The sequence below is a fragment of the Emericellopsis cladophorae genome (assembly GCF_022114955.1).
Source record: "Emericellopsis cladophorae strain MUM 19.33 chromosome Unknown NODE_10_length_638493_cov_120_236322, whole genome shotgun sequence".
NCBI lineage: Eukaryota > Fungi > Ascomycota > Sordariomycetes > Hypocreales > Bionectriaceae > Emericellopsis > Emericellopsis cladophorae.
In genome coordinates this window covers 106440-130714 of record NW_026250935.1, presented here as the reverse complement: position 1 = coordinate 130714, position 24275 = coordinate 106440, and the positions used below count along the sequence as shown (strand labels likewise).

The following is a 24275-nucleotide window of genomic DNA, read 5'->3' as shown; positions in this document are numbered from 1 at the left end:
CCAAATACAGTGACTACGCCAGATGTCCCTCCTACACAATATTGGTCGCCCCAGCCATCCTCCCTCCACGCGAGACAGCTGACAACATTCCTCCTCACTTTTTCCTTGCCATCCCTGCCTACGACTCGTTTCTTTCCCTCCTCGGGGCCCCACGGAACGTTGATTTTCTTGATCAAATTCCCACTGAGAAGATCCCACGCCCACAGCCGCCCCGTCTCAGGCTGCTCGGGGTCCTCGTCGCCGGCGAGAATGTACCTTTCTTTCCCGCCCAGTATGCTCTGCACCCGATACTCGGTATTCTTGAATCCAGAATCGGCGTACGCGCGTAGACACTTGCCCGTATCGCGGTCCATGAGGCGGATCTTGGAGTCCAGGCTCCCCACGACGACCGTCTTCCCATCCCGCGTCGTGTCCAGACTCGTGACACTCGCGCCAATGACGTCGGTCGTACACTTCCCCATGCGCACATCGTAGCTCCGCACGCGGCCGTCGACGCTACCCGCGATGACCTGCTTGTCGACCACAGCGAGCGTCGTGATGGCGTCCTTTGCGTCCTCGAGGCACTGTATCGGCTTCAGATTACTCGACTTGCAGTCCCACAGCCGCACGCTGGTGTCGAAACCCCCCGAGACCACGAGGCTCTCCCCGTCACCGGCGAATTTCACGGCGTTGATGCGGCCCCCGTGGCCTGCGAACCGGCGAATGGTCGTGGCCGTGCTGACATCCCACAGAAACACCGCCCGGTCTCCCCCCGATGAGGCGAAGCGGTGGTTGTCGCTGGCAACGGCTAGACTGAGGACCTCGTAGCCATGTGCATTGTATGTCTGCACGAGCCGCCCCTGCGGTATGGACGGGGCTTGCTTGGATGTGATGGAGGAGGAGCGGATAGCGGGTGCGGTGGTGGATGGGAATGGATTGTACAGACGGACAGAGCGGTCCGCCGAGCCGGTGAGAATATATGTGCCCGGGGACGAGGAGTACGACACAGCGTGTATGGGGCCTGGTGATGGGTGAGAAAACGAGTGTCGCCGTGCGGCGCAGTGAGACGTACCGGTTGAGCCTGTGAGTTGGGCAGCAGGTGTGTCGGGCAGGTGCTGCGCCATTCTGGGTGTTTGCTATCACTGAGCGTCCATCGGCGTCTTCTTCTCCATGTCACCTTGGGTGTTTCAGGTAGCGCCCGTGTCTTGAATCACCGCTTCCCAGGTTGACACTGCCTTTGGCGTCTGCTGTGCGACGAGTGGGAGGTCACGTGAGACTATATACTACAGGGTAGGTGATATGCGTATTCGAAGACGCGTGGTCCCAGGGCGCCGACACAAAAGGAAACTATGTGTATGTCACATGGCTACCAAAGTTGATTATTCAAAGAGATATTTCACTGCTCAGTTGCCTGATATATACGCGCATCTATGAAAAAATTTGGTCGCCGTGTGGCGCCAGGATCCGGGGAGGAGGCTATTTCAGCCTCAAAACTCCCAAACGCCATGCAATGCAATCAATGAGAGATCCTCCTCTCCTGTTCGCCATCTCTATGATCCGTACACAATGTCCATCTCCCGCGCATGCGTGCGCTCCAGAGGCTCCACAATCTCCCAGTGATAGCACTTCTCCTCTTTCTCGTCGTACTTGGACACGATTCGGAGTCCTTCGATCGCGCTCGGTGAGTACGACGCGTGGTCGCGGATTCGGTTCAGCATCTGCAATCGCTTGTCCATGGCGTACCTGAACTCGCGTGACTCCTCCCAGATGCCACCCATAGAGTCCACCAAGGGCTTCACCACCCGGATGTTATCCAGGACTGCATTCACCGCCGACAGCGGGCGGCTGGCACTTAGCACATCGACAGCCTCCACAGCAGAAAGGGCTACCATGGGAGGCACAACGCTGGGCGCCATTGGACGTGCCCTCGACAGACGGCCCAGACGCTCAAGTAGCTCCATAGTCTCAGTGGCGTGGTAGCGACACTTGGAAACATGTTCCCGTTTGACCTCGGCGGAGAGCGAGCGGCTGGCACGCGTGTAGCGGTTGAGCGTCATGGAAGCATGGTGGTACAGCAGATGCATTGTCAAGAACGAGCCAAGCTGACCATAGGCTGCTGCCGTCTCCAGGTTCGACGGCATGGACACCAGGCGGCTAGGGATGACCGCCTGCCAATGCTCCAGTTTGCTGGCTAGGTGGCGTGTGCGCGAGAACTCGGCCTCGGACGACTCGGGGCGATGAGTCAAGTTGTAGACGGAGGACTGGCATTCGGCCCAGATGTGAGCCACGGAGACCAGATACGACGCCACCTCCTGTGGTTGGTCGATCGAGCGGGTGATGCTGAGGTCGTGGGGATTGAACATGGGTGACCGGCTGTCGAGCTGGTCTTCAAAGTTGCGCAGGTCCGACGGCAGGCGGAGGTAAATGTTCTCGGGGTTGATCGTCGTCAAACGACCCAGGTACATGGAGTTGACGCGCTCGAGCATGAAGAGCGACCACATGGCGCGGCGCCTCGACTCGCTGTAGCCGGCCCTTGTCATGTTGAGCGGGTATGCGTGCAGGCTGGCTTCTCGCGTCTGCTCCAGTTCCAGGTTGAGCTGCAGGCAAGTCGCCGTCCCGGCCGCTGCCGAGATCATCTGGCCAGCCTCGCCACGGCGCATGACAGAGAGGTAGTACACGGCTAGAAGAATCCTGCTCTGCACAAGCTGGAGGCAGGTCCTGGGGCAAGCCCTCTGCGCATAGTGAGCCACTTGGGCATACTCGTACGCAATATGCTTCTTGGGTCCGCCTGACAGGACCACCCCAACGGCCAAGATGCTGTAGAGGAGCATCAGGTCTTCCGGTGATTTCCTGTGCACCAGGCTGCAGACCCAAGTCTTGGTCGCTCTTTCTGGCAACAGCTGCAGGATCATCGTGCTATCGATATGTTGGAAGAACTGGTCGACGACGCCGCTAATGGACTGGGCATCTGTGGCATACGGGTTGGTTTGCCACGCACGTTCCAAAACACTTTCTGGAATCCTAGGCAATTCTGGGGGAGCCAGCGGGGCGCCGACGTGGGACTTGGAGTGATCCATGGGCCGGGACATGGCCGGCGAGGGCGCGCCGTTGGGCACATAGCTGTGGTGGTCAACCTTTATGCGTTTGTGCGACGAGTGATCGGGCAAGGTGTTGCGCGGGGAGATGGGCGAGCTCTCGCTGCTCATAGGCATGCGATACTCTTGTGGCCTCGCGGGCTCAATCATCTTGCGTCGATCCTCAAATTCCGCCGGCGGTGTTGTGGGAGAGCCATTGTGGCCACCGCGCGGCCTGTTGTCCGTCCTCGTCAGCAAACTCTCGCAAAGCACGTCGAGGGATCATCCAACTTACGCATTCTTGAACTTGCAGACTCGTCCAAACTTCTCACATTGCACACAGCGAGGGAAGTCGGGATCGCACTTGATCTTCTTTTCGCGGCAAGTCACGCAAGCAATGGCCAACCTCTTCCTAGGTTTACCCGCCTTGGTCACACCCCAGTGGGCGTTGACCGCCTCGCCGTCGATAACGGTCTTGCAGTGGCTTCCGTCGTCGTAGAAATAGCAGAGACCCTCGCCCGGCACCTCTGCCGCGCGGACGAACCTGGGCAAGAAGTGGCTTCCGGTCCAGATCTTGGGACCTAGCCCATCTTTGCCGGTAACAATCTCCATGTGCGAGTCGCCCGTGGGTGTTTGGGGCTGATTGTGGGCGGCGGTAGATGATCTGTGGTCGCGGTAGCTATGGTGGGCGTCTTTGGACCCTGGAAACTGCAGATGAAAGTCGCGCGAACGGAGCTCGGCCTCTCTTGATTCGAGGATGTAATCGCCCTTGCCGTGCTCCTGGCGGTGCGATGTTGGCCACCTGCTGTGGTGAGGCTCGACATCGGCGCGCGACTCGACTCGCACATGGTTGTGCGCCCGGAAACCGGGCGACGCGGGACCGGATGTCGATTTCCGCAAGGAATGGAGAGAGTGCCGCTCCGATTCGTACTTGGCAGGCTCGTAGGAGCTCCGTGGCTGTGAGATGGGTGGTGAGAGAGCTGGTGGAAAGTATGAGTCCCCTTGGCCACGGGCATGTGAGCTGCCAAAGCGCGAGCGGTCCATGGGCGAAGCTGTGGGCAGGCTGGTACGCTCTGACATGGGTGAGTTGAGAGATCTCGAGTTGGGTGGTCCAAAGAGGCTGCTTAATGACGGTAGTTGTTGTCGAGAAGCGGGCTGTTCCATCGAAGCTGTAGATCCCTTGGTCAAAACAGTGCCCTCGGCGCTCTTCTCGACAGACATGGCGGCCTTGGAGCCCTTGCCATAGTCAGACATTGGCGGCGATGCCAACGGTTTTGATGTGATCCAGGCAGGTTCAGTAGCCGGCGTTGATCTTGAGGAGAAGGAGGTTGATGCGCTCGGGCTGACCAGCTCGGGCGGTGTGTTTGGGACAAGTAAATGCTGGCCGGGCTCTGTGGCAGCTGACGCACCCATGGAGACTCTTGTTAAAATGGCAAGATGGATATCGAAAGGTCTATGAGAGTGCCTGGTTTAGGCTCGAGTTGTCGTCCAGACAGCTCAAAGAAGAGTGTACGCCGTCGATCACGTGTTGCGGCTGCTATTCGCTTGCCACACGTCAAGTGGTCTGTCTATGAGTCTTTGCTGTTGGTAGGTTGAATATTGCTGTAGAAGGCGGGAAGAGGCGGGCGGGTGATGCGATGCAGAGCAGAGATGTAAGGATAGGACAAAGGAGCAGATCCAAGTCGAACCCTGAAGGAATCCGTAAGGTAGGGGAGGGGGCAGCTGGTGTAGATGAGGGATTCCGGACCAGACCAGTACACAGCTAGAGCCAACGAGCTGGGTTGAAGGGTAGGAATTCGGGGCTTGGCTGGCAGTGAGATGACTGGAGTGGCTTCAGCCTTCAAGCACGAGGCAGCCTGCCTGTCTGGGCACGCATTTGAGAGACAGTCGGATCTGAGGCCGAGCGAACCTGGGCCAGGTGTGGGCTGGGCTGGGCTGGACTTGGCACAATTATTAGCGGGCGCCATGTCGCTTGCTTGGATGGAGATTCAATCTGGCGATGGAGTGGACTGGGCATGGAGACTGCGTCAGTCAGTCCAGTCCACAGTGTCCGGCTAGGCGACTGGAGCCTGGTGGAGTCTCATGTCTCCCACCCCCTCCCCAAGGCACCAGCCACAGGCGTCTCCGTAGTGCTCGGGAGACATGGGCTGGATGGACTGGACCATCGATCCATTAGCGCGCAAGATCCACTGCCATCTACTACGTATCTCCTTCTAAGGAAAGCACGTACGTACTGCCATCCGAAGGGGTTTGTCAAGATTGCCCGCCATAAAATCAAAGGACCAAAAGAACTTCTGACGTGGCTGTCAAACAGTGCATTCTAGTCCTGGCAGGTGTTAAAAAGAAAAAGGTTCCTTGGAATGGGGCTTGTTCCGCCCAGTCCGTGCGAATGAGCGGCCACGCAATTATGCCAATGTCTTCCCTTTCGTCACAGCGTGGCCCGGGCACTGTTCACGACGCTTTGTCATGTCTCGTCGTCGCGTGCGTGATGTTGATTTGTCTCACAGCCACGAGCGCCCGGGCTGCCGACTGGTATTTCGCTCAAACAGCCCTCATACCTCACACTGGGCGAGACACATGTGGCTTGTGGACATGCATTCCCTGCAAGCCAGTCGAGCGATTCGAGGGTCCGAACACAGACAGACCTAGCGCCAGCTGCTGGTCCTTAATTAATGAACCAATATCGACAGGGAATGGCATGTCGGTTCATGCTAGGCTAAGCTTCGCCAAGCGAGTCAAGTCCGTGACAGCTCATCCAGACCATCATGTCATTCTAGTTAACGAGAAATTGCTTCGACGTTGTTTGAGTTCGAGATGCCAGAATTCCACAAGCGAATGTCGACGTCGGCACTGGCGGCACTGGCGGCACTGGAAGCCGGAAATCAACAACAAAGGTACGATCTCTGGTCCTGGTAGCAATTGAGCCTGTACAGGAGGAATGTGGCTTACGATGCTTCGGGGCACAGGTCCGTCGAAAGGCTCCAGTCATCAATTCTCATTGATCCCCAGACCCCTGACGGGTTGCAGCCTTTTGCATCCTACGCAGTAATTACGGCTGCGAATCGCGGAGGAACCGAGGGAATTCGGAGCGCAGAGAGAACGTGCGCGCACACTTTTTCATACGTGCATGGATCATCTCAGTTTTCAGATCCCACTCACGGCTGTCGCTTGATGGATGCGGCATTGAGCGGTTGCCAGTCCAGGATGGTGCAGCCGACCCCGGGCCAGGTGGCTATCTCAGTACGTACCGAGCAACAAACCCCTGATAGTAGCCAGCTCGCCACAGTCTCTTCACCTTGAAAGCTATTTTCAGATGGTAATAAACAACTTCACATTGGCCTGCCGTATGCGTCTGCTGCGCACCTGCCGCAAAGTGTCCGCACGTAAAGACACCAAGCCCTCTTCTTCGACTGGGCGCTGCATGGCACCGCCACACGCTTTCCGTGCTGCAGGTCCGTTGGCTCGCGTTTTGCTCAACGTATAAGAATCCCAAAGCATCAAGCGATCCAGACAAGCCAGGATCGAACATTTCCGCCCCCAACTTGTGAGGGCTCGGCGGGCAAATTTGCGGCCAAACTCACCTCGAGTCGCTTCTTGGCGAGCAAGTTGCTTCCCTGCGCACGCATGAAGCCAACAACTGGGCTTCGGACAGTGACAGTTGCCTCCTGTAGCTAATCAAAGTCGGCAAATGTGAAGATGATAATGACTCGTGCCGTTGGGCGGTATGAATCACAAAGGGGCGCAGGTGCATCCAGCCCGTTCTGCACCTTACTCATCACACATTTCAGCTGTCAATATTCCCAGTCCATCGTCAGCAGAGTGCTGTTAATTAAGCTATGTATTAATCTTCGGTGGCGGCGAGACGATGCTACCCTGCGCTGCAGGCCGTCCGTCTGCCTGAGACATGATCACGGCAGGGCCATGCAGCCATGTCAGCCGTTCCGCGCGGACACATGGACAAATCCGGCACATCCATGGCAGTTGGCGCTACGCAGTCGTGCTAGTGTCTCCCGCCTGCCGTCGAAGCAGTGTGGCTTGACGGCCGGCACGCCCTGCCTCCAGTCACCGTTTGAGCCACTAATCATTACCCCATCCAATTACTGAGCACATGAGGTAACCACTTCATATCACCACTCACCAGAGGCGTGCGATGTGCAGCCTTTCCGCGACCTATCTCAGCCACCGAGATTCCAAGCTGTCCTGTCCTGTCCGGTCCTGTCCGGTCCTGTCCGGTCCCGTCCTCCTGGGACCCCTCGACGACTTCTGTACACGCACGCTGGCGGCCGACTCCAGTCCAGCCTCACGTGGGGAAGCAAGGGATCTGGTTCTCTCGCTCTGGCAATCTGTCCGACTATCACCACCCTCTGGCACTCCACACGTCAGCGCAATACTCTTGGCACTCGGTCCATGCTAACCCATCGCGGTTCTGCTAGCCAACGCTTGCCGTCTATCAAGAAGCTAGGGCCAACAGCTTAAAATTGGTCCCGTCCATCGAATGATCGTAGCACGAAGCACGGATAGGCCGGCCGTCTCTGAGGCTTGCGGCAAGTCTGGAAACCAACGAGTAGCAATTACGCATGACACTCTGCCAATGCCGCTTCGTGCGGAGAGCTCCACGGCCGTCACAAGGAAAGTTGACGCTTGTTGCTAGCTCCCCTCACGCTTGACAAGGAATGTGCGTGGTAAACGGGTCAGGCAGAGTGCCCCAGGATCAGAGTCTGGAGAAGACTGGCCGGACAAGCAAGAATAGAGACATTGGCACAGACCGGACGGCAGAAGCAAGACGATCGTCATGAGTCCGATGAGCGATGAGTCGATGACAGACGTTGCCCTTCAACCAGTACGCACACGCCCTGCTGCTACGTTACCGGCTTCCTAGCATTTGGCTTGTGCCGTTGCCCTACATGTAGGGGTCTTTCCGATGGAACGCTAGGTACACGAGGAGATTGTTTAACCATCGAGCTAGGGCCAAAAGCAACTACGGTCCGTGGGAAAGTTCATCGGGCGATGAAATGTCGATTTCGCCTCGATGCGCCCTAGGTCGCTAGAGAGCACGGCACTAACTGGAGTGCGACAATCATCAGATCAAGGAGAAGCTTTTTCGGCCGAATAAAGTGACCCACCAGGACGAAAGCATGCTTTGCACTGGCGATCCTCCTCATGGACGTCGACCCATACGTACAGCGAGCAGCAGTTGAGTCAATGAGTTCCAGAGTGTCTTCAGTGACGGTAAAACAACAAGTCAGTGGCGCAAATGGTCTCTTGTCTTCATGCAGCTCCACGTTGAGGTCATTCTGGTGACCGTGCCTACTGTACGTTGTACTGTACACGAATCCAAAAGGCGCTTGGGGTTCATTGTTGGGTTGCCTATCGTTCTACAGCACCCGTATCCGTACGATGCGATAAGCTGCATAGAACTTCCAAGTGCCGGCCACGAATGGTACGCTGCACAGCACAGATACGGATACGGCACCCGGCTGTTCTTAACCACCACGAGCGAGCGACGCGGATGACATCCTCCAACTCATGGCTGCCAAGGAGCCAAGTAGGGTCCAGCAGGGATTTAAGCGAGAGTGGCATGGAGCGACTGGAGCGACTAGAGCGACTAGAGCGACTAGAGCGACTAGAGCGACTAGAGCGACTAGAGCGACTGGGCCCTCTCCCCAGCTGCTGCATGCAGACCCCCGGCCGTGTTTGTAGGGGCCGCCCACATGTGGCTAAGCACGCAGTGTCTCACGCGCGCCTAGCTTCGCAGTCGTAATCCCTCGGTCCCGAGCGGCTGCTTGTGCCCTCCGGCGACTTCGCTACGACAACTGTAGAATCCGAGGGTCCGCCGAATCTGACGCTGCTGAAGCGGCCTCCCTGCAGAAGACACGTTTGACAAGGCAGCTTCACTCTCCAGTCGTTGTTGAACCCAGCCCGTGAATACCGTATGACGCGCACCGATGATTGGGTGTAGGTGGAATTGAGACAGAGGTCATGACGCCTCCGCGGCGCGCATGGAACAGTACACAGGTGACGCAGCAAGCGTCAGTCGCGCTACGGACGACGAATCAAGACCCCCGGCCGGAGTAATTGGGTTGCTCAGCTTCGGGGTTTTGGAAACACCGCTGACCGTCGTTCCGGCACTTCAGGCTGTAGACGGATGGAGGTTCCTCCGCAGAGATCAGTGCCAGTGCCGAGTGACCTGTGCGTCCAGTCAGGCGTCTTGCACACTGTATCGTACAATAAGCAGGCCCGATGCCCCTGTCACTCTACAAGTGCGGGAATAATGCGGGTACTTGATTAGTCCACCGTGGCTATGCGTACGAGCACGTCGGCATAATGGTCTACACAGATGGCGCGGCACTTGACGCATGAATCACTTCTCACAACGTGGATCAGGATCTTGAGTCAAGACTGATGCTCTGGACTGACTGTGTTCGAGTTACGTACTTGCTGCTTACATACCTATAATAGTACTTACCAGGTAGTTTAGCCCGGTGCTGCACTGCCATGTACGAAGTCGTACTGACCTATCAGCCAAGCATCCTTGGAGCAACCATGATACCAAGCATCCGGTCATTGGCCGGCAATTCGGGACGGACACCACGACGAGCATCGACAGCGAGTGGGTATACGAATTTCCCACCCTAGACGCAGAGTGTCTGGGGGGCTATGATATTAAACTGCAGACTGCTGCGACTTTGCCCAACGTACCAAGCAACCGTTTGCTTCCGTCAGAAAAGCATCAGGCAATATTGACATCATTCCGCTGTCTGGACTAGGTGTCGATCATATAGAACAGTGGCTTGAATTAAGGTGATGGCCGATCTACAGGGGTCCGTTCACCCGAAAAGCACCCGTGGGCCATGGCTCTCCCGTAAATTCGCAAGGCAATCTGGTGCCGGTAACTATTGATTAATTTAATATATTCGGTGCCCCAAGGGGTTTCGACGCCACCAACGGTGGATGACAGCTGTCCAGGTGCGATACATCTGCGGAGTAGTAGGCGAACATCCATACAAAACACAATACTGCTGCGTATTAGTCGCTCGTTTCGGTAACATGTGAGAGCGCGCGGTCCCAGTTTGCGCGAAAAATAACATGAATGCGAATCGAAACTGAACGCGATCACAACCCCTCTCATTAACCACGTGCGAGGAATGAGGGAATGAATGGATAGGGAGCTTCGAAAAGAGTCGAGACTTAAGATAAGTTACGCACGAACTCTGCTAGTCGATAGAGTGACGACTGAGTCAAGAGCACGGGGGATTGGAGGTCGGATCCCTCGTGGCAGCCCGGTTCAGCGCTGCTGTGACCCCTCTCCGCCCTTTCACGGCACCGGGGCGGTAGTCGTGGACTCGTGGAGTCGGATAACGCGCGTGAGGCTTGCAAGCACTAGTCAGCCTATAGCGCGAGGGATTATTTGTCATGGGGAGTTTCAGATGTTGTTATTTGCTACTTGCTTTCTTTGGGAGGGGGAAGCCACAGTACATACGCATGTACAGGCTCTTTTGTCCTAGGCATACGTAAAGGATCGAGTTGCGGCAGGACAAGTTGCTGGAAGCAGTACCCGATTGAAGCCGCAAGCCGTGCTCGGGCACCGCTTCCTCTGGGAATACAGATCGTGCGGGCTGGCACTGCGTGATTCGTGCAAAAAAAAAAAAAAAGGAAGGTGACGAACGAAACATACGGCGGGATGCATACTGCAGTAGGCATAGTACGGTACCTATCGTGGGCAGATAGATTGCGGGGCGGCGGCTGAGGGGCTAGACCACCGTATCCAATTTCGGTTTCCAGATGTTGGTTACTAGGTACAGTACACCCTGCATGTGAGACAACCACAGCGAAGCTAGTTGTTGGTCATGTCGAACAGCAAGTCATAATGCAGTCATCGAAATTCCAGGACATGTCGAGAACGCCAGTCTCTCACGGCGCCCCCAGATGGCAGTCTCAAACTGGTCAGTCGTTCAGTTCAGCGCACACAAGAAGACCCAGGCCTCACCGACTGTCAGGGATAGGATTGGTCTTGAATGACAATATGTCAATGCGCAAAATCAGGAAGGTGATCCCTCAAAACCAACAAAGCAGATCCCTCCGCATGCAACGACATCGCTAGTGCTTGGATGCCGAAATCCTGCACGTTTTGAATTCCGCTCGGTTCGGCACAGGACAAGGTTGTGTGCCATCCGTCAGTGGATCAGTGGACCCTGTGAGATGGGTCCCATCTACCGGAGCCAAGCCAGGGCTAGGGCGTGTCTAGTCCCACCTCCGGAACTGCACTCAGTGCACTACAGAGGGCAGACAGTCAGTGCGAGCCTGGACATGGCGGCCGCCTGCTCCACTCACCACCCGTCACCGTGCGCGCTAATTGACATACCTGCAGTGGGGTGTAGTGCTGTGGCTGGTGGGCAGCATTCCGCAGGCCTGCCATCTTCAGCTGCCAGAGGCAACATGGACTTGGCCAGGCTGGGGCTTTCGATTGGTCACGACACGCGCGTAGCGCATATCGTCTGGGAGGTCAGATCCTCCACAGCGGCATGCGCACGCCGCCTGCTGTCTTTGCGCGCGTCACTAGCCTGGTCCGCGGCCGCGCTACGATGAACGTGGCAATGCTCACGAAACGGAACACAAACTACAAGTACTAATCGTACGACTACCGGAGTGCACTGGCCGTGGGAGAACTAGAGTCCTCACCCGAACGGTCAACATTGGTCGCCAAGTTTGGGGTCCAAGCACCTGGACCATTCCGATCCATCGGTGATCTCATGGCGTGCTGACAGCCAAACGTTGAGCTCGTCAGACCAGACATGACGCTGCTCATCGAACCGTGTCCTCATTCGGAAGCTGCCGACGGCACAGGCTCCTCGAAATTAGAGGACTGTGCCTTAATTATATTGATTGAGTACGTACTGAGTTAATTGAGCAGGACGTGCCTGCAAAGCGACGGAGACGAGGGGTCCTGCATATGCGGAACGGTAGATACAGGCTGCGGATATCACAATAGGAAACCCTCCGCGAGCCCTTTGATTGCAAGCAAGAACATCTTGTCCTTGCACATACGTACCGCGCAATCGGATCGCAGCCACACACTAGTCTTGTGCGTCCGAAATACACACCATCGTCGCCCTTTGCACACCAAATCCCGCCATCTGTCGGCGGTATCTGCGTGTGTGCTTTCCTTGGGTCAAGCACCAGGACCAGCAGCTATCTTGAGATTTCCATCGACACATTATGCTACGTTCTATACGGACATTTGAAAGCTTCAGAGACACAATGTGTTGGTTGGCTCCGTCCGTGTAACGTGCGGGTGTCGATCGTCTTTCCGCAGTGAACTGCCCTCTGTCAATACTACGTGGCATGACAACTCCTCCCGAGTACTTGGGACTGAACACGGGCCAGGTGGCCTCCAGCACTGCGTCCGGCACTCGCCAGTTGGTCGCCAGAAGGCGACCTAATTCCGTTCTTCAACTGAGCAACCAACCGGCATTATCATGCAGGCCTGCCTTGCTTGGCTGCAACCACCAATGTGGCACGGCAGCTTGGGTACATCTCGTGCAGCCAACGAGCCATGCTAATTATTAATAGTCAGAGCACGGCTCGGCTCAGTTGAGGGTGTCTGGCGGATGCCAGACCTAAATAGCCGAAATGTCAGTTACGACTGGGAGGCTCAGCTGAGTAGTTCTAGGTGTGTCGCGTCCAGTAAGCGCAAAGGCATAGATGGATCAAAACCGTTGTCCTGGGCCAACCCTCCCAGCGAGAAACTGCTGTACTGCGCCGTAACCGAGGATGCATCCAGCGTGGCAACGTCCAGACAGCTGAGCGGCACATTTCTCGTCGACGGGTGCGTGGTCCGATGCTCAGTGCTTGGGCGGCAGTCATCCTTCATCGGGTGTGCCTCGAAGCAATGAAGGAGCGTGAAGATTGCTTCAGACACGGGTTGAGCGGGGCTCATCCGCAGCGAGGCCATTGGAAGGATCGCGTATTGTCGCTGACGTTCTGAAGGAACCGCGTCGCGAAGGCCGTCGCATCCCGAATTCATGTGGACGACTGGCGGAATTGAGAGTAACGTTGAACTTGAGTGTTCCGCGCAGGCAATGCATTAGCTTCGGCACATGGCCCAAAAACGACGTTTCAGATTGTCCATGTCTAATCAACAAGTCAGGTAGACTACCGTAGACATCCTACCTGAGTCTTGGATGTGGTGTGCTCGCTGCTCGTCCGACGTCGACAGCTCGCACGTGGTCCGTGGATGGTGATTCTGTCTGATCCATGTTTCAGCCAGTCACGTGCTCAATCCCCGAGAGTCAGCTCGCAGACTCGGTCGTTCCAATAAGTTGTTCCTGCTAATTAGCAGCTACTACCTAGGCCAAGGCGCATGACATTGTCAGAATTTTTTTCACGATCCCTGGCCACTGAATTGTTCGCGATGTCATTCGTGTAGATCTGCTCCACCTTGCGAGCGAATGCACCTCGCGCAGGCGTGAATTTCACAGACCGCCTTGCAAACCTCAACCAGCTTGAGCGCTAATTCTCGCTGAAAATTTGCCACAAACATTGCATTTCCGCCTAATGATGATGATACAGGCTCGAAAATGAGTGTTCCTGACTTCAACTCGCCACTAAGTCGCGTATGTTAGTATACCTCACACAGAGCTTGCACTTCAACACACAGCGTCGGGAGGGGTAGCTCAGGGTAAGTTGGGGAGCTTCGGCAGTGAAGAGGTTATCGATAAGTATGATTGGACCAATATGATGTCAAATGGAGGGGCAACGCGATGGACCCCTAATTTCTCACAAAATATTTTTTGTTGGCGGCTTCCATCCGCCTCAAGTATAACTATCTTGGGTGCTATTCTTTCCCCCCCATATATTATTCTCTGACCTACACCATCCTTTACCTAAACTACCGCAAAATCAGGAACAATGTCTGCCGAGGAACACCCCGTCGAGTACCTCGCCCTCGAGGCCCTTGAGGATGAGTTTGAGGATGTTGAGGTTGAGATTCGTAAGTTTTGACAACCCCCCCCTCCTCAGGAAAGACCGGCCGGTGCTAACTTATCGACCTAGTCCGCAAGCAGCACGAGCTCACCAAAAACCTTTACGTGAAGCGCCAGGCCGTCATTGATAAGATCCCTGGCTTCTGGCCTCTCGTCATCGAGCAGTCCCCGCCCGAGATTGACGAGTACATCCAGCCCACCGATGCTGCTCTGTTTATGACCTCCCTGACCAACCTCCACGTGGAGCGCCACGAGATGCCCAACGGTGACCCCCGCAGTGTTAGGATCACCTTCACCTTCTCTGAGAATGACCACTTTGAGAACAAGACGCTCACCAAGGAGTTCAACTGGCGCAACGCCAAGGACGGCTCCTCCGGCTACGTCTCTGTCCCCGTCGAGATTCAGTGGAAGGAGGGCAAGGACCTGACCAACGGCATGCTCGACCTCGTCAGCAAGGTGTACAAGGAGGACGCGGCCGACTCGGACAACAAGAAGAAGCTCAAGGAGCTAATCGAGGAGACTGGCCTCGACGGCCTCAGCTTCTTCTCTTGGTTCGGCTACCACGGCGCCAAGATCACCGATGCTGAGCACCAGGAGGCCACCAAGAAGCTCGAGGAGGTCCGTGCCCTGCGCAAGGCTGGCAAGGCTCCCGAGGAAACCGACATGGATGAGGATGAGGATGAGGATGAGGACTGGGAGATCTGTCCCGGCGCTGACGATGTCGCCGTCTGCATCGCTGAGGACCTTTGGCCCGGCGCCATTAAGTACTTTAGTGAGTTTCCCCGCTCGTGCGCTCTCGTGTTCCGTCCTCGTACTAACTACCTGTCAGTGAACGCCCAGGAAGGCGACAGCTTCAGCGACATGGACTTTGAGGACGCTTCAGACGAGGAGATGGAGGAATAGTGTACCTCAAGCTCGGAACATGTTGCGTGCCCATTGACTTGGATACCCCTTTGATTGATGTGCCTAGGTAGGATTTGGTGCTTGCCCCAGGGTTTCTTTTTGTTGACGGTGGGAAATAGAGCGATTGGATACCGTCTCGTAAAGTGGCATCAAGCCCTCTGAACCGGAAATGATACACATGACTATTGAACTGGAGTAGCCTCGAGGATCGGGATGCACAAAATTCCATGAGCGTATATTCATTGATTTCGTGAATATGAGCCTTGTTGTTGGATTTGTAAGACCTCGGAGCTCCGGTCGCATTGTACTGCTAGACTGCATTTGTGCATGCCATGAGATCATACCAAATCCAGGGTCAGTAGGCCTTCGTTCACCACCTCCTGCACAACCTCCAATAAGGTAGCCTCAAGCCACCAACTCGTCAGCAGTGTCGCATTTCTCACATATCGTCATATTTTGGTCCAACCTCCTTGCTTACATACATTTCAGCCACGGAGTGGCACGGAGTGGGGGTCCGGACAGCCGGTATGCCGAGCGCCCAATAAACGACATTGTGACATAAGAACACATTGACGATAGAACACGAAGGAGGATCTAGTTTGATCTCACGGCCTTCAGTATCTCCATGCTTGCAACTAGGGTCATACGAAGCCCCTGGAAAGCCAGCATACTTAGACTAGCGCACAGAAACGTCTCAGCCGCCACGTTATCGACCATGGCCACGCCATACAACATCCACGTGAAGCCGCACGAGTCTGGTCTATTGCGGTTTCCACAAGATGATGCTTCGTCTGATAAATTATCAGAGCTTATGCAGAAAGATCTTGAGGTGAGAGCCTATTTACACCTTTTGCGGTACGCCTCGCTTGACTAACGCGCGAAGAACCACCACGTTTTCTTCAACACCGAGGGTTTCCATAACCACGCAAGTAGCTCTTTGACAGTGCTAGTGTCTGGCAATCGTTGACCAATTCAGATTCCTCATCATCTTCTCACACTATATGGCACGGGCGCTGGCTCCTCTGCCCTGGAGGCAGCCTTCTCCAAGAACGCTTCCTACCAGATCCGCGCGTCGACACCAGAGTCATCCATCGTAGAGGAGCTCCAGGCTGACTATCCTGCGGCGGCACCAAAGTATCTAGGCAAGGGCAAGCACTATGCCGCCTTTCTCTGCTTCTTCCAGACCGAGATGGAGACCAAGAGTTGGCAGGACGTGCTGAAGGAGTACGTCTTCAAGGAGGACGATGCTGCCGCGAAGGACCTCTACGAGAGGCTCTTCGCCGGCTTCCTGCACCCCATGATTCAGCTCATGTTTGGCGTCGAGTGGCAGCAGCCCGCCATTGTCGCCGAGGGTCTCGCCCAGACGGCGGTGCACGACAATTGGCTGGGTGGCTTCCTCGCCGAGGCGGAGAAGCGCGCAGAGCAGCGTGAGCCAGGCGCATACCGACCCCTGACAGAGCTCTTTGAGGAGCTGCATGACAAAAAGCATAAGAAGCTCGCTCGAAGCGCTCGACTCAACGATAGCCAGAAGATCCGTGACGGCGTCATGGCGAGGGCGCCTGAAGAGGCACTCGACTATGTCAGTCAGATCAAGGTCCGCCCTGAGGAATTGGAGGAGAGAACGGCCGAGATGGCGCATAATGCTGCCTACGTTACCGCGGCGTCTTCGTGGCATCCGCCCCATGTTCCAAAATATGACTTCTTTTTGATGTGAGTCCATCTCATTCTCGAGGGCGTGGTAAGTAAAGTCTGACCACAACCATCAACAGTCACCATCTTAACGCCTTCCCTATCTTCCTCACGATCAATGAGCAAGATTGGATCCCGACGGCACTCAAGGTCCGATTTCTCGAGTGGAAGATGCGTATCGATGTGATCCAATACATTGCGCGTGGCTGCCCTCAACTCCACCCAGAAGCCCTGCACTCGTTTGGGTTGAAGGATGGAACCGCGGTCTCGGAGCCCAAAGAGTTGTTGCCCAGATTCCATGGTATCATGGACGATGGCCATACGATCAAAGTGGCGAGGGCGCTACTTCTCGCACAGGAGCAGACGAACAAGTTTGGGGAGAACAGGCCATGGCTCAGGATCAAGGGCGACGACTGGCTCAGGGCGCATTACCTGCTGCTCGAAGGCACTGAAGGCGAGCAGGACTCGAATTGGGTCAGGTCAGCCGGGTTTGAGGGTGCTTGGAAGGATATACCGAAATTGTAAGGCAGGGTATTACGTCTTTTACATTGCATCTAGTCGTCTAAGCCGATCCATCCATCTGAGCCTTCTGAGTCATCATCCGATACTACATCCTGCATATCCAATGACACCGATTCATTCCCGTTTGCAATCACCTTGTCTAGAGTTACCGACTTTTGTTGTCCCTTGTCGGCCTGGGACAGGAGATAATCGACCATGTAGACGTTCTCGTCGGCCAATCTCCGAATCTCATCCTTCATCTTCGACACAGCTCTCGACACAACGCGGAGCTCGACATCCATCTTGCCCCGGTTCGCACCCAACCAGGCGCCGTGCTTGTCCACCAGAGCCTTGATCCACAGTAGGCAGAACTCAATGTGTGGCGACTCTTCGGTCTGAGCGGCCACGAAACGCAGCAGCCTCGACACGTAGACGGTAGGCAAGTCACCCACCACAAGGGGAATCTCGGTGTGTGGCACGGCTTGGAAGACGCGCTTGATGAGACCTGCCTCGTTCAGGCGGAAGGCCATGACCAGAGCCTTCAGGTAGTCCTTTTCGTGGTCCAGGACTGCCAGCGTCGATGCCGGTGTGATTTCCATGTTGAGGTCGAAAGGGTCGAACTGCACCGTCTGGTCAAGGCTGTAGATGAGCAGGCCCTCGGTGGACGCAGCGCAGAAGGCGGTGCCTGCGGGAGAGAAGCCAACGCTCGTGACGCGTACTTCGGCCTGTTTCTTTCTCGCGGAAGGATCGCCACCACGCTTGGACCCAGGCAGCCTTGCGTCTCGTCGGTTCTCGCGGTCCGACTCCTCGCCCTGGCTATCGAGCTCGCCGGCCGGCCCAGCCTCCGTGAGGAGCTTGCTGTTCAGGAACTCTTGCGTGCCAGACAACGACAGGTTCACAGAAACGGTGAACTTTTTCAACATGACCATAGTGGTGACAGAGTAGAGGCAAATGTACTTGCTGTTTCCGCCGGCGAGGATACAGCTTCCGTCAGTGCTGTATCGGATGGTGTTGAAGCTCTTCGTGCCGGACACGTTGGCTGCGGTCCTGCGGTCTGATGTTTTGCGTCCACCAGAGGCGTCTCTTCGTCCATCCAGGCCAGCCACTTGCTCTGCATCCGACATGGTCCAGAATGTCAACTGTCCGTCTAGTGTGGAGACGGCCAGCTGCTGAGAGTCTGGGCGCACGGCAATATCCAGGATGTCCGCCTGGAGTTGAAGAGGTTCGCTCGTTTGTGTCCGAGAGAAGATGGACCAGATGCGCGCTGTTCTGTCCCAGCTTCCACTGACAAGGGAATCGCCACTAGGCGCAAAAGCCAATGCCGAGACAGGCCCCTCGTGGCCGGCCAGCTGGTCAAGCAGCTGTCCCGTCTGCACAGACCAAATGTGAATGTCGAAGGAATCCAGGGAGCCAGCAGCGACAACCTCGCCGCTAGGGTCGACGGACATACACGAGAAGGATAGCCTCGTGGGCGCTGTGAAGGTGCGGAAGTTTCGATACCGGATCAGATCCCATGCTCGTATGGAGCCGTCGAGACTTGCTGTGAAGAGAACATTGCCTTTCTTCGCGAATTCGCATGCTGTGACGCCGCTCGTGTGCTCCGTAAAGGTGACAATGCAGAAACCAGACTCAATGTCCCAGACCTTGATCTTCCCGTCGTCTGCCGTCGTTATGATACGCTGGCCATCGGGCGAGTAGACAAGCGAGTTCATAGAGTCGAAGTGACCCTGCTGCTTGAGGATGTACGACTCTGACTGCCATTCCCACACGAGCAGCTGACCTAGCTTCGAGGCACCGAACGCGAGCCACTCTCCGCTCTGGTTGATGGTGACAAAATCAATGTCGTTTTGTGAGATGCTCAATTTGTGGATGTTGTTGAAGTCGGGCATCTCGTACAAGGCGAAGATGCCGTCGGAGTAGCCCGCAACGAGCAGATTGGACGCTGAATGGAACGAGGCGCACCTGACATGCGCGCTTCCTTGCATGAAGTAATGCCTCTCAACAATCCTCCACCGCATGTCGGCGTCTTCATCATCGTCCTCGTCCATTCGGTCGTCCTCGATACGGTTCTTCGGCTTCACATACTTCCACGTAAAGACCGCGCCGTCCTTGCTGACTGTGTAGATAGTCTCCTGATCTTCGGAGAACCAAGCTCCGACGACAGCTTGTTTATGCCCCGACAGCACAGTGGGCTGAAATCCTTCTTCCGCATCCAGACTCCATATTCTTGTTGTCAAGTCTTTTGACGCTGTGAGAAAGAACCGCGAATCCGTGGACCATTCAATGTATCTCACATCATCAAAGTGCCCCATGTGTGAGTGATGCCGGACAAAGGGAGCAAACTCCAGCTCCCCCTCGCTGTTCGCGTCCGGCGTTGACGGCACCTGCCATACTTCGGTTCTGCGACCAAGGCCTACTGCAAAATGGCGACCAGAGGGCGAGAAAGCGAGAGCTGTGACTTTCGATCGAAAGGAGAAGTGATAGATCGAGATCCTTCGGAGTACATTCGTCAAGATAGCGTGACCATCTTCATCAACGGAGAGCAGAAGGTTCCCGCGGGGTGTTAGGCCGATGCGATCGATGTTCTTGCGATGCGCGAACGGGAGAGTATATGACTTATTTCTGTACCATGGTTAGACAATTGCCCTACCATCGATTCAGCGCACATACTCGACCAAATTGAAGACGGACACCCTGTTGCCGACAGGGGAGAACAAATGAGTGCCATCTGGACTGAAGAGCAAGTTGCCCTGGCAGTACACAGTGCCAAGCAAGTTTGAGAACTATATGCTGATTAGAGACACTCGTCGCGAACAATCTCAGCGAGCGCGACGCACCTTGAAGTCGGTCTTCATTGTCACCTGCGTTCCATCGTCAGTCGTGGTGGGATGAGGCACGACCTGATGCCATCGTTCGAAAAACCGTCCGCTTATCGGCTGGATTTTTTAAATGGGACGCATCTTATCGCGATTAGCGCTTTGATCCCAGCCATGCTCATTCGGCAGATGGTTGATCCGCTCTGAGACAGTTTCGGGCCTTTGGCGCTAGCAGGAGCGAAAAGGAGATGGCCCGTGCTTCCCAGGTCGTCGTCCGTCAAACGGACCAACCAGAAGCTCCGAATGGCTGAGTACGACCCCAGGGGACTTGCATCCCGAGCCAGAAGCCAGGGCAGGAAATTTGGAGCTGCCGCCAGTGGGCAGGTGGTTCTCCATCCCTTCGTTCCCCTGACTTTGACATTGGGAATTAGCTCCCAAAACATCGTCGACCAAACTCCACCGCACCTTGGACTCGACTCTTCCGACTTTGAGCCAGCAACTTGTCCTTCGACGCCTAGTTACTACTGCCACCATTCGTAACGATTGCTGGGATTGTGGCACCCGAGTTGTGATATTTCTGGCATAGTCCCCTCTTTCTCACACACCGCGACTTCACGATGGCTCCTCCTCCCGCCGCCGAGACCAGCGCCTCGCCGATTGGCATTGCCAATCTGCCCAACCAGCGCCACAAGATTGTTGCGAAGCGCGGCGCCGGCTTCACTATCATGGTAGTCTTCAATTCCAGAATGGGCGGGTCACTCAGAAGGCTAACAAGGGGTTAGGTCGCTGGCGAGTCTGGCTTGGGAAAAACTACCTTCATCAACACCCTGTTCTCGACCACCATCAAGAATTATGCCGACCACAAGAAGCGCCATCAGAAGCAGGTGGACAAGACGGTCGAGATTGAGATTACCAAGGCTGAGCTCGAGGAGAAGTTCTTCAAGGGTGAGTCTGCGTGCGGATCGACCATGTAAGTCGGCTTGGCTGATTCATGTGCACAGTCCGCCTCACCGTGATCGATACCCCCGGCTTTGGAGACTATGTCAACAACCGCGACTCATGGATGCCCATCATCGAGTTCCTCGACGACCAGCACGAGTCCTACATGCTTCAGGAGCAGCAGCCTCGTCGACAGGACAAGATCGACCTCCGTGTCCACGCCTGTCTGTACTTCATCCGCCCCACTGGCCACACCCTTAAGCCTCTCGACATAGAGGTCATGAAAAGGCTGAGCTCGCGTGTCAACCTGATCCCCGTCATTGCCAAGGCCGACACGTTGAGCCCAGCGGATCTCGCCAAGTTCAAGCAGAGGGTAGGTTCATGACCCACCTTGGTATCTAGTTAAGCTAACAAGAGGAAGATCGTTTCGGTGATCGAGGCTCAAGGAATAAAGATCTACCAGCCACCGATCGAGGAGGACGACGAGGCCGCTGCCCAGCATGCGCGTAGCCTTATGGCTGCTATGCCGTTCGCCGTTATCGGCTCGGAGAAGGACGTCAAGACTGGCGATGGCCGCATCGTCAAGGGTCGTCAGTACTCATGGGGTGTTGCCGAAGTCGAAAACGAGGATCACTGCGACTTCAAGAAGCTCCGCTCCATCTTGATCCGTACCCACATGCTTGACCTCATCCACACCACTGAGGAGCTGCACTACGAGGCGTACCGCGCCCAGCAAATGGAGACCCGCAAGTTCGGCGAGGCCCGTCCCAGGAAGCTCGACAACCCCAAGTTCAAGGAGGAGGAGGAGGCGCTCCGCAAGCGCTTCACCGAGCAGGTCAAGATCGAGGAGCAGCGTTTCCGCCAATGGGAGCAGAAGCTCATCGCCGAGCGCGACCGTCTCAACAAGGATCTCGAACAGACCCACGCTCAGATCAAGCAGCTCGAGACAGAGCTCGAGTCCATGCAAGGAAGCGCTGTTCGCAGCCACGGCCGTCGTTAAAAGCGTCAAGCGTCGCCTTGGGTCGGCGCCTACCCACAATGCTTGTCGTCGGATACTCCAGGTGGGGGTTTGGAGTTGATAATGGTTCAAGAGATACCACTATGTCTGAAAGAGATGCATCTAGCATCCGAGAGGTTGGCGGGCAGGGCTCTGCGGATTACGACTTGCGCGACAGCATCCCTTGGTGGTTCCGAGGACAGCTCGTCCAAGCAAACAAGCAAGCAAGCACGGCCTGGGCGGAGAGTCTTTGGTAGTATTGTCACATTTTATTACTCCTTATTGAGCCTTCTTTGAGTTAGGTACTTATCTGATGTAATTAACTGTTTTACGACGCATAGGGTACTTTTTATATGAAGTTTGACATCTCACAGATATGAGCATTGAACAGTGTCCTAAATACATGCCTCCTGCACCAACGCCACGCTCAAATTTGAAAGACAACAGTGAAGAAAGTAGCCCTAATGCCGGCATTTCGTCAGGATCCCGCTCGCTAGACAGCATCCATGCTAGCTCTTGTTATGACCTGCTCGTTCTTGTTGCCTAGCCTCGAGATTTGCAGAAAGGCGTCGACGCCATAGCCCTCCAAGCTATGTACGTCGAGGTTTCCTGCCCAATATTCTGCATAGACACGACTGAGAGGCAGCCCCATACCCAGTCGCAGATCTGGCGGTCGACTTGTTAAGGTGGCAAGCGAGCTTTGGTACGGAGGCGTTTTGAGGTCTGCGCGCCCGAGGTCGTCTTCGATATGCAGCTCTTGCATCGTGGCCGCCATCTTTGGCACACGGCCTAGGTTGGCCAGACGTTGCTGGCTATGTGGCCCCTTTGAGAACGCCCACAAGTAAGGAAGCTCTTGGCGGGGTATACCGCCACCACGATCCGAGATACGAATCGTGGCATGCTGCGGTGCCTCGGCAATGGTCACCTCGATGGGTGGCGGCTCGTCTTCGGGATGTCCGTGCTTGCTATGCCAGTCAATGACAGCCTGTATGCTGTTCCGTAGGAGCTCGCCAATAATGTATTCGAGATGGGAAAGAATGTAGGGAAAAGAGGTCTCGAGGTGACCCTCGATCTTGATCTCTGGCACCTTGACGTCCGGCGCATTGGTAGAGCGAGCAATTTTGCGCGTGGCCTCGGCGCAACTCTCAATGACAGACTTGGCATTGCATTTGATGAAGACCTCGCCAATAAAGTCGGATTCGGAAAGCTTTGCGCCTGGCGAGAAGTGAGGCGAATTATATGTCTCGGAGAGAGAGAGATGCTGCTCGGCGATCACGCGGCGGGATATTCGCTATAAATTTCTGATGAGTATTTCGGTCCGCGCAGAGAGATAGCAAGGCCAACTTACGGACTTGAGGATAGTGTTCATGAAACGATCCATCTCTTTTGCGTCAAACAGCCCCTCGCACTCATGTATACCCATGGCCAGCTTTGGGATCACTGTAAGATGTTTCTTCAAGTTGTTGCTAATGATTTCGCAGAGTCTGTCGTTGTCATCCAGCGTCTTGATCTCCTTCACCTTGCGGAATGTATCAAACGCATTGTAATATAGATTATAGACGTCTTTGATGTGCGGGTTTTCGACAACGACATATGGCAGTTGCTGCATGTCCCGGATGCGATGCGCTATTCTGTATCGCTCAGTCAGTCGCATGACGTTGTGTGACTTGCCACGGGCGCGTACCTGGTCGGTAATTCGGTTCGAACATAGTTCGCAGAGCTGATGAGACGAGACTCGGTCAATGACCTCCCGAATACCATCAGCTGCCGCAGGCTAATGGGGCGTGCCTCTTTGGCCACCCATCTAAGTCCGGGTATTAATCTGACGTTCTGCTGCATCGACCAAGCCTCAGACTTACTCATCCAGTACACTAACTGGGCGCCATGTTGGGCTGTTGCCGGCCTTTACAGGAGTATTTGTCATGAAGTTTGCGGATGACTGGCATCTCTGGCATCTTTTGAGTATCGGGTTGTGACTGGTTGCTAAGCTGTGGCGTTTGCTGGCAGCGCGCAGCGTGCTGGAGAACATTGTTGCAGTGCCATGCACGATCAAGGGGCGCGACGACGTGTCGAATATTCGAGGCGTAAATCTAATGGATTTGGGACGGCTGGTAGGACGATGTGTCGAGAAGGGGTCGTTCGATCGTTCTGACGTCGAGATCAATGTCTTGAATCTCCCGAAATTGATGGCGCGCGGAGCTCTTCGACGCCGTCGCTGGGCTCTGCCGCTTTGGACGTACCCCACACTGGCGATATCGGCAGTCGGCTTGGCGCTTCCCCAGCCAATGTCGACAGAGCCTCAGCCTTCTGACATTTGAACAACAGCTGGCGAAAGCCTAGGTACCACAAGGTGATGTCACAAACATAATCATTGGATGGCACTTTATTTCCACCC

The 24275-nt window shown here is 55.5% G+C and overlaps 7 protein-coding genes across 7 annotated transcripts; 3 read left to right on the top strand and 4 right to left on the bottom strand.

The window, feature by feature from the left end:
• Window positions 1–13: 13 nt before the first annotated feature.
• Window positions 14–1103, bottom strand: J7T54_002047 (uncharacterized protein; the record flags this gene model as incomplete). The annotated part of the gene is made up of 3 exons (XM_051504646.1): window positions 14–31; window positions 99–1000; window positions 1052–1103. 3 exons carry the CDS (start codon window positions 1101–1103, stop codon window positions 14–16), a joined length of 972 nt encoding a protein of 323 aa, XP_051363744.1.
• A 426-nt stretch (window positions 1104–1529) lies between these two features.
• On the bottom strand, window positions 1530–4307 carry J7T54_002046 (putative transcriptional regulatory protein-like protein; the record flags this gene model as incomplete). The annotated part of the gene is made up of 2 exons (XM_051504645.1): window positions 1530–3288; window positions 3349–4307. The coding sequence occupies 2 exons, from the start codon at window positions 4305–4307 to the stop codon at window positions 1530–1532; spliced, it is 2718 nt and encodes a 905-aa protein (XP_051363743.1).
• A 9654-nt stretch (window positions 4308–13961) lies between these two features.
• Window positions 13962–14938, top strand: J7T54_002045 (putative nucleosome assembly protein-like protein; the record flags this gene model as incomplete). Its single annotated transcript, XM_051504644.1, has 3 exons — window positions 13962–14043; window positions 14106–14807; window positions 14865–14938. 3 exons carry the CDS (start codon window positions 13962–13964, stop codon window positions 14936–14938), a joined length of 858 nt encoding a protein of 285 aa, XP_051363742.1.
• Window positions 14939–15653: 715 nt separating this feature from the next.
• On the top strand, window positions 15654–17152 carry J7T54_002044 (Oxidoreductase-like protein; the record flags this gene model as incomplete). The annotated part of the gene is made up of 3 exons (XM_051504643.1): window positions 15654–15767; window positions 15915–16648; window positions 16708–17152. 3 exons carry the CDS (start codon window positions 15654–15656, stop codon window positions 17150–17152), a joined length of 1293 nt encoding a protein of 430 aa, XP_051363741.1.
• A 29-nt stretch (window positions 17153–17181) lies between these two features.
• On the bottom strand, window positions 17182–19983 carry J7T54_002043 (Periodic tryptophan protein-like protein; the record flags this gene model as incomplete). The annotated part of the gene is made up of 3 exons (XM_051504641.1): window positions 17182–19528; window positions 19799–19911; window positions 19966–19983. The coding sequence occupies 3 exons, from the start codon at window positions 19981–19983 to the stop codon at window positions 17182–17184; spliced, it is 2478 nt and encodes an 825-aa protein (XP_051363740.1).
• A 578-nt stretch (window positions 19984–20561) lies between these two features.
• J7T54_002042 (Septin spn4) lies at window positions 20562–21883 on the top strand (the record flags this gene model as incomplete). The annotated part of the gene is made up of 4 exons (XM_051504640.1): window positions 20562–20675; window positions 20727–20889; window positions 20946–21256; window positions 21305–21883. The coding sequence occupies 4 exons, from the start codon at window positions 20562–20564 to the stop codon at window positions 21881–21883; spliced, it is 1167 nt and encodes a 388-aa protein (XP_051363739.1).
• Window positions 21884–22373: 490 nt separating this feature from the next.
• On the bottom strand, window positions 22374–23589 carry J7T54_002041 (Pyruvate dehydrogenase-like protein; the record flags this gene model as incomplete). Its single annotated transcript, XM_051504639.1, has 3 exons — window positions 22374–23171; window positions 23229–23506; window positions 23565–23589. The coding sequence occupies 3 exons, from the start codon at window positions 23587–23589 to the stop codon at window positions 22374–22376; spliced, it is 1101 nt and encodes a 366-aa protein (XP_051363738.1).
• Window positions 23590–24275: the final 686 nt, after the last annotated feature.